This window comes from Athalia rosae, chromosome 6 (assembly GCF_917208135.1).
Source record: "Athalia rosae chromosome 6, iyAthRosa1.1, whole genome shotgun sequence".
Classification (NCBI taxonomy): Eukaryota; Metazoa; Arthropoda; class Insecta; order Hymenoptera; family Athaliidae; genus Athalia; species Athalia rosae.
This window is the reverse complement of record NC_064031.1, coordinates 13,137,179-13,156,942: the sequence shown is the minus strand read 5'-3', so window position 1 is coordinate 13,156,942 and position 19,764 is coordinate 13,137,179. Positions and strand designations below refer to the sequence as shown.

The 19,764-nt window shown below is 40.0% G+C and overlaps 1 protein-coding gene across 5 annotated transcripts in view; it reads left to right on the top strand.

Annotated features, from left to right (window-relative positions):
* The window catches only part of LOC105690875 (terminal nucleotidyltransferase 5C), a 40,873-nt gene extending 24,774 nt beyond the window's left edge, over positions 1 to 16,099 (top strand). For 4 of the 5 annotated variants that reach the window (XM_048657415.1, XM_012409022.3, XM_048657416.1 and 1 more), the window contains one exon: positions 9,660 to 16,099. In XM_048657415.1, coding sequence (XP_048513372.1) covers positions 9,660 to 11,030 — 1,371 coding nt within the window. In that variant the 3' untranslated portion in view covers positions 11,031 to 16,099. Of the gene's footprint in view, positions 1 to 8,766; positions 9,269 to 9,659 lie in introns of those variants that run through there. The other variant, XM_012409024.3, reaches the window with a different exon arrangement.
* Positions 16,100 to 19,764: the final 3,665 nt, after the last annotated feature.

The window sequence follows — 19,764 nt, the reverse complement described above, 5'->3', positions numbered from 1 at the left end:
GTCGTTGAGATTTCGTTAATTTTTTCAACAAGCAGCGGCTCTGGGTACAAAATATTGTCGGAGTAACGAGTCGTACGTAAGGCTCGTTCGAGTAGTTATACAATAAGTTGGTGGTAAGCACCGAGACGACAACGACATTTGGTGTACCGCAGGCGGCACCAACAGCTATCGTATAGTTTGCTTATATTTAGCGGTGATTAGATTATTCGTTAATCGCGCTAACGAGGTGGTTTGAAATAATTTTTCACTTTATTGAACGAGCACACTTTTGGCAGTTTTATGTATCGATGACACGTCCTCGCGTCGCGCGATACGATCGATGAGCGGAAAAGAGTATCAATAAATAAATGAATAAATTGAACAGAATAAATAAATTATTATCGCGAACATGGATGTACGTACATACGTACTACATATTTGAATATATGGGTACGTCATAACGGCCGCACGCGCGTTTATAAGTTCCACATGAATGGTGCCGGTCCTAAGATCTCTTTGAAATGACATCCGCAAGCCGAGCTTTACTTTTACTTTCAGGCTTCTCGTTCGTGTTTGTGTTTAGAGAAGCGGTTTAGAAAACCGTTAAACTGTGACAGGGTTTAGAGCCCGTCATTCCACACCGTTTATCCATTCCGTATTTATCGTCGCTGATATTCAATCCGACAAGACAAGGCTTAACGGCCCTAATTTAAGGGCTGTTTACTTGACCTGGATAAATAAGGGTGTCGTTGACTCTGATTGATCAATCACCTCTGAGTTGTTATCCTCGTTTTTTCAATACTTCTTTTTTTCACAAATTTTTTAATCTCGGTTCGATGAGATGCCAGTTTCGCGGCAGTGGGGTCGAAGAATTACAAACGCGAGTTCATCAACATTTGATCCTTCCAATTTTCTAACCCTGACCTAACCCCATCTCCAGATATCTTCCAATATCTTTGCTCAAATTACGTGATTGCATAAAAAAAAATCTCCAAAGTCGAAAAATTTTGGTTAATTTTCCCCAATATCAGAAAAAAAATGATAAGTACCTGAATCATAAAAAAGTGCTCTGTACTAAAAATGTTGCTTATTTTTATTTTTTTTTAAGTTTACCAATCTGCAATAAAAAATATGGATCACCATTTTGGAAGAAAAGTTACCTCCCAAAAATTCCATCCGACCCCCATAAATTAAAAAAATCCATAGCGTCGTCGAATCTTCCCCTTCAGGTTCTGCGACTTTTGTCTGGAAAAACCCCTATGGTCTTGGAGATGTTTATCGTGTTAACACTCGAAAAAACTCACCCTGTATACGAATGTATACGGCAACAGCACACGGTTCGGGCGGTCTTTGAACTCTAGGAGGAACTTTCAACTTCATTCGAAACTGGTTTACAGAAGAGCGAGTCCCGTTCCCTCTCTCACTCTTTCGCTTATACATTTCATTTTCATTGAGAACCGTGCATGCATTATACATGTATACGAAGATTATATTTATTCTACGACGTACGTGTGAAAGGCAACTCCGCGACGCTCTACCGTATTGCATATATACGTGTAGAAATTTTTTTCGTACAAGTAGAATCGGTCACTTTATTTTTTCGTATTTCCACCGTCCAGTTTTCAGATTTCGTACTTCCTCATTCTAATTTTAATAAATTCACCGTTTTTTTTTTCCTTCTCTTTCCTTCTTTCTAGAATAATTTCACCTATTCCGACACGCTTCGCGAATTCAGCAATTAGCTTTTTATTTCTATTTAGTTTCTTAAGTTTTTATTTCTTTTTCTCTCTTGCGAATATAACGCGATACGTCGCTCGTAAAATATGCAAAGCGTTTTGACACGACACACGTTGTTAGTACTACGGCAAATTTTCGTCCAAATTATGCGTCTCTTCGGAATTGGCGAGGACCGTATGTCCGTAAACCGTCGACATCAGACTATTTAAAGTAATAATGCGTTATTAAAGGCGGTCCAAACATGGCTGACTTCGTCGTCTTCGTCGAGGGGGGAGCACGTACGTGAACTGGACCACATCTTATGAATACGGTCGTTAATTTAGCTCCGTTAAATTACAGAAATCTAAATTGTTAACGACGTGTTTCTCGAACCTCGTAACTCTCTTTCTCCCATTTGAGTTTAGTCGGCGTAATTTTTTTTTTTTTCTTCTCTTCTTACAATTTTATTATCGTCGTTTCGTACGCGCCACGTAATACGCGGTTATCGCGTAATTATTTTTTTGTTCCTTGGTTTTTTTTTATTTTTTTTTCTGGTGTCTTTTTCCATTCATTTTCAACGTTATTACGTTATCAATTAATACAAGTACGCGCGTACGTCGAGAGTAGCGCGAATCGCAACAGGATGTGTTTCCTATCGTAACGAGTAAATGCGGAAATATTTCATAGGGTGCGATATACACGGTGAAAATTTTTCGTCGATAAAACTCACGTCTGTACAATAACTACGGGCGCGTAATGTGAATTCGTGCGAACGTACGAGCGAATAAAAATTTCCTATCCTCGCGCAGGTGTGTGGCTTACTCACGAGTACTCCCGATACGTACGTACGAGCACACGTTCCCTTAATTATATTAATTCGCTCGAGGTAAAAACTAAGCCGTCTTCAGCGGTCGCGGAGGACGCAGTGTACAAGTTCTCTCGTATCTCGTCCGCAACGTACGGACATTCTTTCGCATCGATGATCATCGTGATGACGATGACGACGACGACGACGACGACGACGACCTTGTCCTTGCGAAACTCGCGTGATGTCAAATACAACCGCGCGTTCCCCATATGAGATTATAAGCGATTGTGAATCAACCGTGCGTAGAATGGAATGGAATGGGATGTGGAATGGAATAGATTATGTAGAACAGGATAGCGATGAATTACGGCACGGTGATATTGTATAGGATCCGAGTAGGTTTGTCGGAAAGGTATGAAAAATTGTGCGCAGTTCGAATACCTCGGGAACGCCCTTTGGTTACAAAAAGATACGTGGACACACGTTGGTTTAGTACACGACCATTACGACTTTCAGTGTTCCGTGGCAGCCGCAATCCTTGAGTTTCACTCAACTCGCGGCTCTCGGTACGTAGTTATAATTACAACCGTAATACCTAATTGGCTATTCGACCTTTTCTTACGTTCAATCCTCGCCTGTCTACCACCAACGCATTTACATATCCAGGTGTATTACGTGTGACTGCAACTCGTGACCGTTGTCGTCGTTTTTCGTTCGAATGACCGTCGAAGAGACGTGGAAATAAAATGACAGAAATTAATCGTCGGTAGACGAGTGAATAGTTCTGCGACGAAAAATATCGATTACACTTGAAATAGATGTCGTCGAGCAACGAAGGGTTTCGGAGGACTGTGTGGATTCTGTACGCGTATAATGAATAATTGGCGATACAGATTTGAATTAGCAAAGTTACAAACGTAATGGAGATAATCGTTCGTTCTCGGCGAGACGGTCGTTGTGCAGGGGGGGTATCTGGGTTCTAATTTGCGATACCCTCGTCACAGAGAGACCGGGGGGTAGGTAAAATAATATCAGCGGTAGTTGATAATCAATTCGATCTGTATGAGAAAATCGGAATCGCATCTGCTCGTTAACTCCTATATGAAACGGTTCGTTAGAGGATAAAATTGTCCGCACTGTACAGTGCGCGTGTTTATACCTTTTATTGCACGACAATCGTGCGTACGAATACGTGGGACCGTCGTCTCATTCGTACGCGTGTGCGAAAGGTCGGGGGAAAACGACGCGAGCGAGTGAAGCAAGGGCGTTTCGAATCGTGCGTACGGCGCGGAGGTTCGTTTGAAAATAAAAATAAAATAACAAATGTTCTCGAAACTTCGACGTTGCGATTACACCGAAAACGCAGAGCTCCGCAAAAATTTTACACACCTTGCTCGACGAATGAATTTCACGTACGGAAAACTCGGGACCCGCACACGCTCCGGTTGACTGCGGTACGTAACTCGCGGGTTATTAGCGTGTGTACCTGTATACCCACCAACTCTCCTGTAATTCATTGTCAGTTGCAGTTGCAGTTGCAACGGCTCCGCGATGTCGCGTGCGTGACGCTAATATTCAGGCATGTAACAGGGTTCCTTTTTTTTTTTTTATTTTTTCTCTCGTCGTCTTTTTTTGTCTTTTAAAAAAAATTACCTACGAACCAAGGATAAAAACGTAGGTATTTCGGCTTCGCTATTACGTATTTATTCAGTTCTCACAGCGTCGATCGTACGACAAATCGCGGTAGAGGAAATATTTCTGGAACTCTCTCCGCGGTCGCGCTGCACATCGCTGTACCTCGTCTTTGGTTTATCGGCATCGTGCGACGATCGTGTTCCGTATAAGGGCGACATTTGCATCGCGTCTTCTATCACTTTTTTTTTTTTCGTCGGACCATTCGTCGACGGCGTACGGCGTTCGTTTTACCGTAAGAAAATGTTACGTAAGATCCACGCACCGCGTTTCAGTTCGCTGTTACAACGTGTGTAATGCGTTGTATTACGGTAACGTTGCGTGTGCCCCGCGCCGACAACAGGACGTGGAAAGAAGATGCGTAGCCACGATTTCGCGGCGAGATATGATACGCTCGTACCTTTCACACGTGTGTGTGCCGCGGCACGTACAGTACCTACTCGATTACACAATGAGGGCAGGATGGAATAACGCGAGAAAGAAAGACGGAGATGTGTGTTACACATATGTTTACGTGTGTGTATATATATTTATTTTCTTCCATGTCGTTCCTTCGGTTGGCTTTCGCGCGACGATATGAAAATGTAGAATTTTCGCGTCGTCCCTCGGATCAATTTTCTTTTTCATTTCACTCGATCGATCGTAGCATTCGGTACGATAATACCGTTCGGGGCGTACCTCTCCATCTCTGTTACACGGACGCGTAAATCGATAAAGTCGTTATATAACAAAATGGAGCTAATCGCAACGTAGAACAAATCACCCGTTGAGTGAGGCGCCTGAAGCTTATAGAGATATATATATATATGTATATGTGTGTATTTAACTTTCACGCAATTAACTGCCATATAATCGCCAGCTGTTTATCGCTATTTCTCTCCCCGTCATCACCCTATCTTCCCTCGGTTTTAGCTTATTATCAAGAGATTCTATAGCAAACATTTGCAAATAACTGATCGCCGTGAACAGGTGTTTGACGTTACACTGTACATAGGTATACGCGTCGAATCGATCGGCAGGTGGTTGGAACGTGAAAACTGTCCATCAAAATTCGAAGCGACGGGAATCTCGGCCGCAATTTCATTCGTCGCACAATATTTGCGAAACAGATCGTTCCGCTCATCCTTCCGACCGAGTTCGCTTTCCTTATACCACCCGTTCTGACGCGTCTGACGTCACCAGCGCTGGGCGTCATCCCCTTTCGAATTCTTCGCCCACGTACCGACTGAAACGCGTGGGTTTCGCGCCCCGGGGAAAATCGCGAATTTAACGAGGCGAGGGACGGGACAGCGAAACGGAGGGGGAGACGGTAAAACGGGAGATGAACCACCGAAACCCGATCGAGTGGGCGGATGCGCAACGGACGACCGAAGCAGGTGCGCTCTTTGTTACAACAGGGAGAACTTGTACACCTTTCAATTCAACTCGGCGATTTTTTCAACCCTCTTTCTACCTCCACGCATCCGAGTATTGACGTCACACGCGCGACAGCGGTATGTAAAAAAGTTTCAACGTCGGTTGAACCGGTTGAAACCGAGGAAAAAATTTGACGTCACTACGTGCGCGCGGTTACCTGTGTACTCTCGTTACACGTACGTGGAACCGCGACAACTGATAAGAGGAAAAAAAAGGAAAAGGTTAAAAGAAAACATCCGCCCACGCCGTACCGAACACATGTTATTTTATCCCCCTGCTTTGCAACGGTTTTTTTCATTTTATCATTTTTTTTTTTTGTTTTTGTTTTACTTTCTAATGGTACACGCTTTCGCGATTCCGGGGGGGGGGGGGGGGGGGGGGGTGCCTGGCGAAGCCCTCGAGGGCCAACCTCCTCAAGGTCACCAACGCACCGGGCTCTTTCAACGGCATCCGTAGGTCTTCCCACCCCTGTACAGTCGACGAACAAACGGCAGATGCAAACGAAATGTTTCCGTTATTATTTACACACAAAGTGTAGAAGTGTGGACGTAAACGTGTACGTCGTCTGTATGTATCCTGCGAAGAACTGCACGTGAGAGTTCATTAATAATCGAAGATGAAAATATGACGCGGGGGCGGTACGGGTATCTCGGATCGGTCCGACCTTTCGCACAAACGTATACATATGCATCATACATACCATTCGTTCGCTCGTTCGTTCGTTCGTTCGTTCGTTATACGCTGTATAATATATTTATAATGTACGATGATCAATGATGGTTGACGTCACTAATTTAGATCGATCGACGCATATGGCAATGCGATATCGGGTGTACGAGAACAACATTATGCGCTACGCGAGTTTATTCCCCAGCGACGACGACGCGCCGCGGTGATTGCGTGGCGTCGTTGCACGTACGTACGTACGTACGTACGTACGTATCGCTCGCACACTTCGATCCACCTATGTACAAAAAGTGATTACATACGAGCACAGCCTTTAACTTGTGTGCGGTAGATTCGTGTTATCAACGGTGGTATTTTCGCCTCTTCGAGATCGGTCAATCGACACAATTTCTTTTACGTACAACACGTAGCGTTCGTTCGTTGCACAGTTCGGGTCCGCTGCAGCGAACCAATTACCTGATTTTCTTTCCGACGGTTGAAAATTTTCCTCATTCTTATCACATCGAAAATCATATAATATTCCGGAAAAGGGCAACGACCCCCCCGGACAACTGGGACATCCTTTCGACATTCCGTAGACCTGACCCCCTTTTTAACCGAACGACGAACTCCCGATGTATTTACATACACGTATATTACTTATAATTATCCATAAGTATGCGCATACTTCGACGTCTCCGCATCACGGGACGGGTACACGTGGTGTGCAGATACCTGTACCACGTATGTTTTACATAAATCACATACGTACGTACGTATACGTACGTACTTCGGTATACGACGTGCCTAACAGACCCCGTTTTCACTCCTTGGGTAATTTATTTATTTTTTTTTTTTTTCTTCTACTTTTTTTTTGCTCTCGTCGTAAGACGCTTTTTTTCTCGTCAGAAGTAATACACATATGGTACAGCGATGGTTCCACGTGTGCGAAACACTCCGCGATCCCGAATATAATCAACCGTGACATTTGAATGTTAGCGCAATTTTAACAACATTTTTGATTTGTTTGATTTTTTCTAACGTCAAATCCTCTCAACCGTTGCTAGAAAACTGGGTCTGCGGAGTATTATAAGGTAGCGTTTAGATCCGTCCGGGTGACCTCGAGTTTGGAGGCCGATTCGATTATTATTCATTCAGCCATCGGAGTAACATTCGTGCGTGTGTCCGAGTAATCGATACCCCGCAGGAATTCATCTCAAGTAGTTCGTCGACGACAATCAATCGCACTTAACAGATGCAGCGTGCGGTTCGATTTTTGGAAGGTTCGGATCAGAAGTTGCGGATGACTTTGAATTAATTCACAATCGAGGGGGTAAACTTCGAACGAAAGTCTCGGTGAAAATTTCATAAAGCAGAGAATCGTATAGACCGATTGTGAGTAAATCGCAGCGTACCTTATCATTACATCCGCATGTAGCGTACATTTATATGGGACCCGTGAGACGTAGCTACCCTCCACTGTTGGTATAATTTCTTTAACAGTCGCTTCGTACCGTACAATAATTTCCGATACGTTCAACTGACCTTTACCGGATCGCCAACGATCCTCGGGGCTCTCTATAGTTTATACTCGGAGTAAACGACTAGGAAAATTGTTACCGCCCACCATCGGCAGCTAGCGCGGTATCCGCGATATTCTAGGTAAATAAGCTACGCTAGTGTGTATGTTAATACGCGCGTACACACTTGGACGACGTGTACGTATACATGCGAGGTTCGCCGTACATGTAGGTCGGAACTTTACGTCATCGATTCACAAAACGCGTCGCTTTGCACGCGTTGTTGAAAAAAAAAACAACATTATACCGTGCGAAAAAACCATATGTTCGGGCGAATGTGGCTTTCGTATCTCGTCCTCTCGTGTGCGATGAGATCGTCGCGTTAGTTGATTCAAGTTTTCTGCCTTGGGGTGAGGAACGCCGATCCGGGGAGAGGGAGGGAAGGGGTGGGTGGGTCGATACCACCTTCCAAGTCCAACGTCGAGCCCCATTTTCTTTTATCTTCCTCGGTCTGGACCTCGTTTCCCAGGGAGAGAAGTACGCGTGGGTGTAACACCTCGGTGTACCCCCACCCTTGACCTTTGCCCCGCTACGAAATACGATTTATACCTCAGCAGGCGAAACGACGACGGGCTCTTTACGTTCCCGACATAAACTTTGCCACCCTTTTACCTCCGCCTCGCACCCCCCCCCCCCCCCCCCCCCCTCGTCGTTCTTCGTTCATCCCTCCATTCAATCTCCCGGCGATACAACCTCCGAAAACCTACGGACCGCGTAGCGTAGGTACGCCGATATCTGCACGCCCCCGCGTTCTGGGTCTCCAGTGACGTCATGGCACTCGCTCTCCGCGTGAAAAGGGAGAAAAGAGAGGGCACAGGGAGGGAGGGAAAAGAGGATCTGGGAGATGCGGGATTGTATACGTGAACACCCACACGTAGGGTGATATTGCGCAGATAGTGGAGGTCGATTCACTTCGGAAATGTTCGGGGAGGTTCGCGACTCTGGTACCAGTACCAGTACCAGTACCATTACCAGTACCAGAACAACCAGAGCCGGAGTCAGAGTCTGATTCTCGTTACGCGCGAAGCCAAATGTACTCTACTCGCGCGGCCCTTTCACCGTGGTATTCGCAGCGATCAACGGCGTTCAAACTTTGATCAATTCCTCGTCGCTCGGATTCTGTGGGATTTGAAAATTCGTTTTTTTTGTTGACTCGCGTGTCGCGCTCTCAATTCAAACCGTCGATTGATCTCTACGTACGCGCAAGTTTTGCAATCCGACTCTCGAATCGTTCCAATTTGAATCGGTCGAGTTCGTCGTACATCGGATAAACTTTGATCGCAACGATTTCACGTGAAGTATACATACGACTGCGTGACGCTTGTGTGGATTTGTTTATTCAGGTTGATTTATGTAATACGTAAATTCAGACGCCGGAGGGAGTTTTCCCCCCCACACCGCCCCTCATTAGGTGAATAATGATCATCTGATTGTATTCTACGTGTGGACGGTGAACGTTATGTGGTACATATGCGTGTGTTTTATGTGTGCGATGGGATTCACGAGTTGAAACTATCGCGGGGATGATTTCATAAGTGAAAGTTATTTGCATAGCTAGATCGAATATTGCGCAAATTCTATAAGCCGATCAACGAGAGCTCTAAGAACCGCGTGGTTTTCTGTTCCTCTGTTGGGTTACCGCGCGGCAAATGGTTGTTCGATAAACCCGATGAACATTAAACATCACGTGTATCGTGTAACGCAGTTTTTTTTTTAAAATAGAACTTGAAGCCACCTTGATTTTCGAATGATTGAAACCACGAGGAGAAATTAATCAAAGTTTTAACGTTGTGCTGTTCCAGTGTGGCTCTTTGGAAATCGGCGAGGAACGCCAGCGGCGTGTTACCATGATGGAGTCGCTTTGCCAAGTAACCAACAACAACAAAAATAACATCATGAACAACAACAACAACAACAACAACAACGATTTCAAGAGCAGCAACAAAAATAGCACGACCAGTACCACCAACAACGCACCGGAATGCACGGACCCCCAACAGAGATTGGCCGTCCTCAGTTTCGAACAAGTTCGCCGACTCAACGACGTGATGAACGAGGTGGTCGGTATACACGGACGTGGCAATTTCCCAACCCTCGAAGTCAGACTGCGGGATTTGGTGACCGTCGTACGCAGTAAACTGGAAGCGGACACGGCCAAGGGTGGAGCCGGATTGAGGGTGCGGGACATACGACTGAACGGAGGTGCGGCTTCTCACGTACTGGCGACCGAGTCGCAGCCCTACAACGACCTGGACCTCATATTCGCGGTGGAACTAACGAGTGGGCGTAATTACGACAAGGTCAAGTCGGCGGTGCTAAAATCATTGCTCGATCTTCTGCCGGAAGGGGTGATCCGGAATCGCATAACTAGCTGCAGCCTGAAGGAGGCGTACGTCAGCAAAATGGTGAAGGTGAACAACGACGGAGACAGGTGGTCCCTGATATCCCTCGGCAATTCCCGAGGCCACAGGAACGTCGAGTTGAAATTCGTCGACACAATGAGGCGGCAGTTTGAATTCTCCGTCGACTCGTTCCAGATCGTTCTCGACTCCCTCCTACTGTTTTACGAGTGCAGCAAGCTACCGATAGGCGAGAACTTCTACCCAACCGTGGTCGGCGAGTCGGTATACGGTGATTTTCAGGAAGCACTTTATCACCTGCACAAAAAACTCATATCCACGAGACACCCGGAGGAGATAAGGGGCGGCGGTTTGCTCAAATATTGCAACCTGCTCGTCCGATTATACCGGGCGTCGCAGCCCGATTACATAAAAACCCTCGAGCGATACATGTGCTCGAGATTTTTCATAGACTTTCCCGATATCGCCCAGCAAAGGGCGAAACTGGAGAACTACCTTTGGAACCACTTCGTCGGGCCGCAGGAAGAAGCTCTAAAATACGAGTACCTCATGCTCCTTCACAGCGTCGTCGAGGAGTCCACCGTCTGTCTAATGGGTCACGAACGACGACAGACGCTGGCGTTGATCGAAAATCTCGCCTGTCAAGTATTCTGTCAGGAGCAGCAACGACTGATCAGCCAACACCAACCTCCGCCACCCCCGGGACCGCCGGCGACCTTCGTTTACGCGAACGGTTACTATTACGCGCCCGTCATACCCGCGGCGGCCTGCTACCCGTGCACCTGCAATTCTTGGATGGCATGTTCCTCGTGATGCTACGGTATTTGCGAAGCCGCTACTCCCCTTGTCGTTGAACAACGACGGGGTAAAAATAACGCAAAATCGCCGAACCAACGTAGTCTGCTGCACGTAAGTCAACAACAACCGTTGCTCCTACAGCAACAACATCAGCAGCAGCAGCAGCAGCAGAATTATCGGCGATACACCGGAGCCGCAACGCCAACATCGTCGCCGACATTGTGGAATTACAACGATAACCGTATTCCTGGCGTTATCATTGCGGTACAGGACAATAATCATCATCAACAACAATATCGTAATCATCCGCAGTTTCGTTATAGTAACAGTTATCGTCGTCCGCAACGCAGTGAAGAAGAAACTGCAGATCGTCGTTTCAGATATTCCCGTATTTTAACCGATGATAACGTGGTGCAGCAACAGGTTAAACCAACGACTGCTGAATCGTCGGATATTATTTTTTATAATCATCGTAAGGACAATAGTTATAGTTCGAATGATGAGAATAATGACCAGGATGAATTAGACTGTAACAATATTCGTCTCCACTGATAAATTAATCACTGTTCTATTTTTTCCTTCTTCTTTTTTTTTTTTGCTTTTTTCTCTTTCTCCACGTAAGTATAGTGATTATAACAATAATAATTATTTTTATTATTATTTTTATCATTACTATCGTTATTATTTTTATTCTTATTATTACTATAACCATACGGAAAAGAAAAAAAAAACGGTTTTACGAAATCTAAATGAAGATTGCGCATGTATGCAGTTGCCAAAAAAATCGAATCATTCGATAGAAAAAAAATTTAATCAATTGAAAACAATGAATCAAAAATCGCCAAAAAAAAAGTAACCACGAAACAAATTCTCGTTAATGAGGAGAAAGATTTTGAAATGAAAAAAATGTCTTGTTCTTTTTAATTTTTTTTTTTTTCCGCTGCATAAGCGACGATAATTATGTGTACGCGGTTGGATGAATAACGTATTATACATGCAACATCTCGGCGTACTAAAGAAAAAATGAAAACGATAGAAAAATAAAGAATATATATATATTGTATACGTATACCTATTACTAAGATCGTGTGAAATTTTGAATTTTGAAAAAATCATCACGTGCTTAATGATAAATAATAATATACCTGTACAATACAAAATATAGATTCGGTTTTCATTGAGGGACGAAATAATATCATTATTCATTGAATGTCGAATAATAATCTATTATATACGTTTATCTCACTCTTTTCTCATATATGGGTATACAACGTTATGTACACATACCTGTATCGTTACTTATATAATTCTAATTGATATACGATGTTATCGTTCGAAAACTCTGAAACAGTGTGCTGTGCCTAAAACTGAATAGAAAATAACTCAGTGTTGTCCAATTCCAATAGGGGAAAAAATGAAAGAAAGATAAATAAAACCGAGTTATGAATAACTTGCCACTTATTATTATTATTATTATTACTACTACTACTACTACTACTATTATTATTATTATTATTGTTATTATAATTCTCTTCGTGGTTATAGTATAATATATAACATGATTATATCGTATTAAAAATTGAAATGCAAAAAAAAATTTTCTTTTTCTTCGTTTTTCCTCCCTCTTATGTCATTATTGTGTTTTTATGATAATGATATTATTATTACAAATAGTTTTACTCCTATTATCACCACTATTGTTATTATTTAGTAACCATTCTCATATGCATATAATAAACGCGGTATCAAATGAAGATAGTAAAATCGACTTTTTTCACCTCATTTCGACGTACGTTTATAATAATAGATGAAAATATAAATGAAGGGAAAAAATGAGAAAATAAAGGAAAAAAAAGAAAAGAAAAGAAAAAAGTAAAAAAAAAAAAAAAATCAATTAGATAGAATGAAGAAAGACAAAATAATTTACATTCGTAAGTTTTCGTGATCATTATACGATTATAGTATATAGATATATACATAGTACACTACGTTTATAGTTATGAAGTTGGAAGAAACAAGAAAAAATAAAATAATAAAAACCTCTAGCGAATTCACGCTATTTCTACAATTATATTGTATACATATATGTACGAGTTATTACACATAGGTATGTACAACTGCAAGACTGGGAGAGACTTTGTTATTTAGGTGTGTCAGAGTGTGGATTTATATCGAAAATAAAGATAAAATAAATGAAAATGAAGAATAGAGAGTGAGAAAGAAAAAAAGTAAAATTAAATAAGTTTGAAAATTAATAAAGAAAAAATATCCATTGGCCCACAAATTATTGTAATATTCTGTATGGTGGATGTGTATTACGTATTTAATGAAAGTTTTTCGGGATTCAATGGGAAAGGAAGAGAAGAGAAAAAAAAGAGTAAAAAATTATCGATGATCAGTGATTAACGATAACTCGGTAATCTATCAACATATGAAATTATAGAAATGAAAATTATAGAAACTGATTAATAAATAATAATTATCATTAATGCGAATTATATTAACGATTATCGGAGTAATAAAAATAATATCGAGAACAATGTTCGCTCTATTATACATTGAATGTCACTGTACAGCTCATTATTCTATCATAAGTGATGGGATTTATGCATAAAATAATATTGATAATTCTCTATGCATGTTGTGTACGTGTTCTGCATCATAAAATAAAACGAGAGCGTCGCCGAGAGAGAGGGAGAGAAAGAAAAAAATATATACCATACGAAAGATCGAATAATAAAAATAAAAAGAATAAATAAAAAGTTGCAGCAAATTATTTTACAATATAATAATACATTAGATGTGTGGCTGTGAAGATATTTTATTTTTAGTTCGAATCAATTAATATGCTTACGATGTTCATTGTAATAAAATAATAATATACCAACTGATTATGTGAATACGCGAAGGAAGAGTAAGACTTTCAGAGGGAAAGAGTGAGATGGAAGAAAGAACATCACAAGATAAATCAAAAAATCAGAGAACAGTTTAGGGTTATGCAACGTGCGTGATATCATTACATTTGTGAAGAGAGAAGAGAGAGTATACAAAAAAAAAAAGAATTTGAAAATTATACACGGATAATATGATATCCCGTCAATTAATTGAATATTTGTACGTGAGCACAAGAAATCATATTAAGAAAGCACAGAGATTGTGCGCAGAGTTTACTACGGTGTAATTCATAGTCGCCTGAAAGATAAAAAAAGCAAAAACAAAAACGTGCGCGATGTAGAAAATTAAATAGGAAGATCGAGCTCCTGTAACAGGGATACATTGAATATAATAGATAGAGCCCCCCGGTCATTCGCACCTTGCATAACTTTCTTCATTAGGTACAGCCTGGTATAATATATTTGCGCTATTGAGTGACGGCGGATTGCTTCGCTCTCCGAGGCAAATTATTATTCGCATTTTCAGGGGAGAAGGGAGTTTGACGGGTTGGAGAGGACTTTACTTAATACCTTATCTCTTACTTCCTATAATGTCAGCATTATAATATTAGAAAATTGACGGGGGTAAATCTCTGTGAGAGCAATCAGCTGTAATATTATAATGTTGTAGAAATATGCAGATTTATGTTGACCGGAGACCCCGCGTTCAGATTTTTCGTTCTTTACTTTTCCTTCGTTAGTTATTTAATTATTTAGTTTCAGTTTTGATTATTTATACATCCAGCTCGTTGCTGTAGTTCACTCTTCTCACCGGCTTTATAAGCGAAAGTAAAATGGAGGAAAATAAAAAGTAAGAGTAAAAAAAAACGTGCATTGCAAACTGGTTTTTCAAGTATCGTTCGCAAAAGTTCATTTACGATATATGTATAATGCTTCTATGTAAATCCTCCATCTTTTTCTTCGCTCTCCCTGCTCATCTTTCTCGCATTTTACTCTCAATCATACATATATATAGGGGCAGGCGGGGCAAATCGAGATACTCAAGAAAAGCTCGAGCTTTGTAAAACTTAAATACGATGAAACTTCTTTTTCTTATTTGTAATTGAAGTGAATGAAAACGATTTGCAGTTACCATGAAAAAAAATTTACAATTTGTCATCATCATTCTTTTTTTCTTAAGAAAAAAAAAAAAAAAAAATGAGGAAAAAATCAATAAATAAAGGAGAATCAAAACGAAAAATTGATGATAATGTTGATAGTGATAATAATAAATGATAATAATAACATTAATTGATTATGATGATAATAATTTCTACTCAATCAACACCCAAGGGGTAGATTTCTCATTTGTCGTGTCGTTTTGATCAACACTGGTCTCAGGAATAACAAAAAAAAAAATTAATCATAGTAAGAAATAAAACATGACGACTATTGTGTGCCCTATTACATGATATTGATAGTTATTGGTACTTTCATTCCTTCTTTCCTCCTCGCCCTTATTTTTACGATAAATAATTTTCATACGTATGCGTCTGCAGAAGCTGTTTTTTTCCACTTGAAAATGTTTTCCATACAGCTACACAACTATGTATTATAAATATACGTGCATACATATTTTTTCTTTCTTAATATTCTAAGAAGAACAACACGATATCAGAATCGTATCGATTATACCTATAGTACATGATATGTGGACACACTCTGATGATTTTATAGATCGCATATACATATATCTATATACACACACTATGTACTTTGTTACGATTATCAAATAATTGAACATGATAATATAACAGTAACATGTATGTTGTACAATTTTATAAAATATACATATTGTAATATCTATATACCCATAAGGACAGGAAGATAGGAATAAATGCTACAATAAATTATCATCATCCTATACATGTGTATATCTATTATATATTATCTGTACGTATATATAAATATATAATAGATATATTCAATGCAAATATGCTTAACGTTTATATCGATATCATATACAATACATATAATTATAACTGACAGTATACATACGTCTAAAAAAGAAAAAAAAAACCCAAGACAAAAAAGTACTGGTGAAAATACATACGATTACGAATATCATGCATAGTTTTTAGTAATTACTAGACCTATCTCTACGAAATGTATAAATTATTATTTATTACTATAAATAATTTCCATACAGTATGCACACGTAATATCCATGTATATACCTATCATGTACGAGGAACCAACGACACAATGCGTACACTCTGTACGTATCGGTGTAATTTTAATAGAAAATTATTATAAAACAAACAGATGGAGAAATTAAATGTTTCGCGCGTCGAGTTTGATCAGTAAATATACATACATGTATACATGCATGATAATATCTAAAATAAATATACGGTCGAGTGAATGAAGTTAGACGTCGATCAACCGAATAAATTTAAACTGAAGAAAACCGAAATAATATATTGAAAAATTGAAAGATTGAATTGAGTAATGATGTATTTTCATTGATCGTTGATGAAAGTAAGATAAAAAGTTTATCTGAGTTATCAATCGCGGAGATGCAGCTGAAAATTTCTCGTTTATGTTACATTTTTGACAATAAGTTATTTGAAAAATTTTCTATTCGGATACGGATTCAACTGGTCCGCTTTTCCTCGTCGATCGTTTCGTTCCAATTCTTATTCTAGCTCTGTACAGTCTTAGTTATATTATTATATTATTATTTTATTAAACGCAATATTTCTACGGACAGATCGCCGAAATTATTCTTTTCATACCTCCGTGTGAATCATGATTTGATTATAGCTTTTAGTTCCTTTTCTACACCTTATACAAAATAATATCATAATCGAACATCGAATTATTAATTGTTGAATCAAACGGAAGCGGACGTGGCAGGGGGATGACGATGATGAGGTGATGCGACCCACAGGTCAGAATTCATTATGACGATGATATTACTTTACAAGCTATATATACCTATACATATAAATAAATATGCATAATTATAAATACACGCGAGAAATGAGTGAAAAGAAAAAGAAAAAGAGAACTGATATAATATCTGAAAGTCGTATTTCAATCATGCGTAAGATTAACATATGTATAAGATTATAAATCTTGCACGGCCAACGCATATGTTTCATGGCACTAATTAAGTATATAACTTATATACTATCGTAATTATCAATACGTGTATTTATAGGGTATACGTACGATGTGTGTTATATCTTTAAATGTATTTATGTTATCATTAATTATAATAATACATAAAATATGCATAATATATCTATATTTATTTAGGTATGTAAGTTTAATATATCGCAAGGTGGTCACCGCACAGATCGCCAACCGCCTGCCGCAGATTGAATGATGGTGACGATGATGATAATGGCGATGGTAACGATGACGCACCGCACGCGCCCCACCAGCCAATAAAAATTATTACGATAATGATGATGATGATGATAACGATGATGAATATAATTAACATAATATACAATTAGAAACCAATATTAATTTAGAAAATTAAACGCTTGTAATATTATTCACGATTATTATAATTACTGAGGATAGAAAATGAAATGAAATGAAAAGAGAAGAAAAGAAAAGAAAAGAAAAGAAAAGAAAAAAAACAAAAATAAAATGATTCTGAAGGAGAGAATGAGATAGTTATCTATTTTGAATGAAACTATAAGCATATATACTTATCATAAATACGAGCAGATGCCGATCTGGTTATTTTTTTAATTTCTTTGACTTGCCCTATACTTATACTATATTCTATAAATATTATCTACAAATATAGAGAGAATGAAACAAAAGACAAAATATATAATGAAACATAGAATATATGAAACCTTAATGATGTCGATGAAACAAAAATCATTAATATTGCGTAAGATACAGAGAAGAAAAATAACATAAAGTAAATCAAGTAAAAATAAATATTGTATAAATACGAAAATTGAAACTGTGTACAATTCGTCTTTCATTCGACAAGTTCCTATTCCGATCCAGCATTGATTGTGAATAATTTTCAAACTAGATGTAATCCTGACACGATGATTTATACGTATATTCGTCGGACTACAGCAGTCGAGAATCTTCTTTTATTGCATACGTATGTGTGTATTCGCTTTGGCATAGATTAACCGATTTCAAAATATGTATATCGGGCGTAATAGCTCTGCACAGCCCGAGCGAATCGTTGCGATAGATTTCTAATAAGTGTGAGCGAAAGTTTCAGCGCGCCTTCTTTGTTCTCCTGCGGACCCTGAGGATAGGTTAGTTTTATATCTATATATACACCCACGATCCACAATCTCTTGCATTCATAATACGTGAACGAGAACAGGCAATTCTCCTTTTTTTCTCTACATGTATACCTATTTTTTTTTATTTTTTTTTCATTTTATTTTGCTCTTACGAATTTTTCGGATTTTACAATTCTGCACCTACTTGTATTTCCACGGCGAAAGAAACCTGGAAAAATTACCTGCGAGATATTCACTCGATCAGGATGTAAACCGCAATCACTTTTTCTCTTATTAGGTAAGACAGAGACGAATCGTCGAACCGAACTGCAGATGTATCAGAGAGAGAAGAAACCTTCGGGTGAACACATTATATACATATCTATGCAGTGCAGATGGATCAGTTGCGCCGGTTTTATTATACAGCCGCGATTTACCGATTTGCACGTTGCAGTTGATCTCTGCGTATTTCTTCTTCATGTCCCGACCTACGTGTGGAGATATATACTCATACCTACTTATGTATATTACATGTCTTCCACCTTGCCACGCAGGAGGCTGCACATCCGGGAAAATTTATTCCAACTGGTATAACTTTTTCATTCTCCCGTTTTTGAGCCAATATAAACCTCCATACGTTGTCTACTTGTACGAATAAATCAATTTCTCTGTATCAATATCGTAAGAATAAGGCGAATGAGAATGGCAGGTGAGAATTACAATTTAGAAGGGTGAAATGGTGCAACGCTTGCGACAAATTAGCGTGTATGTCGCTTATCTCGTTAGTTACGTGTGGTCGCGACAACGCCTTCGCAGCTCTCCACTGGCCCGTGTCCAAACCGAGCCGAGTCAACGATTTTCCATATTTTACCGACGAAAAGAACGGAGGACAAAAATGGAGAAAGAAAATAACGAGAATCACTCGTCGAATACGCCCTTCGCCGTTATCACCACCGATTCGAAATCGAGTTGGATCAAATCCCGGGAGAAAGAAGCATACGAAGAGGAGAGAAACGAGTTATATTGGTAATTCTCGTATTTGGTATTCGGATTATTCTCAAAGCGGATGCGAACCCGGACGACGGCTTTTCTGCTGCAGCGGTAATAACAACTTCGCAGTCCCATCGTTGAATTGTCGTCGATGTTTCAGCCGATTATTTGCAAGGCTTTGAAAATTCTTCGGTGCGGTTATAATAGTTATACCACTTGTGCCTCGTTCCGCCCGGTTACCCAAGTCGCTAAACTCACCGGCAGGACAGGTTTAGCCAGTTACTAGTCGCTAACGATCACCCGCGCCTGCAGGATCTGCACCTCGGCCTGCAGCGAGCGAATAAAGAATACCGACAAGAATAAAAGGAAGAACGGAGCAGCCTGTAGGAAAACAAGATGCTACTCCGCAGAGAGTAGCTTGCCACTAGATTTGCTCGCCTCAATTCTATACTTATCACCGAGCACACGCGATACGCCTCTTCGTTTATTTTCCGCTGCTGCTGATTTGGGCTAGCCAATTAATTAATTATTCAATCAACCAACACGCCAATCTGACCGTTGAGCGCTTCTTCTCACTGCGGTACACTATATGAAATATATTATGCACGA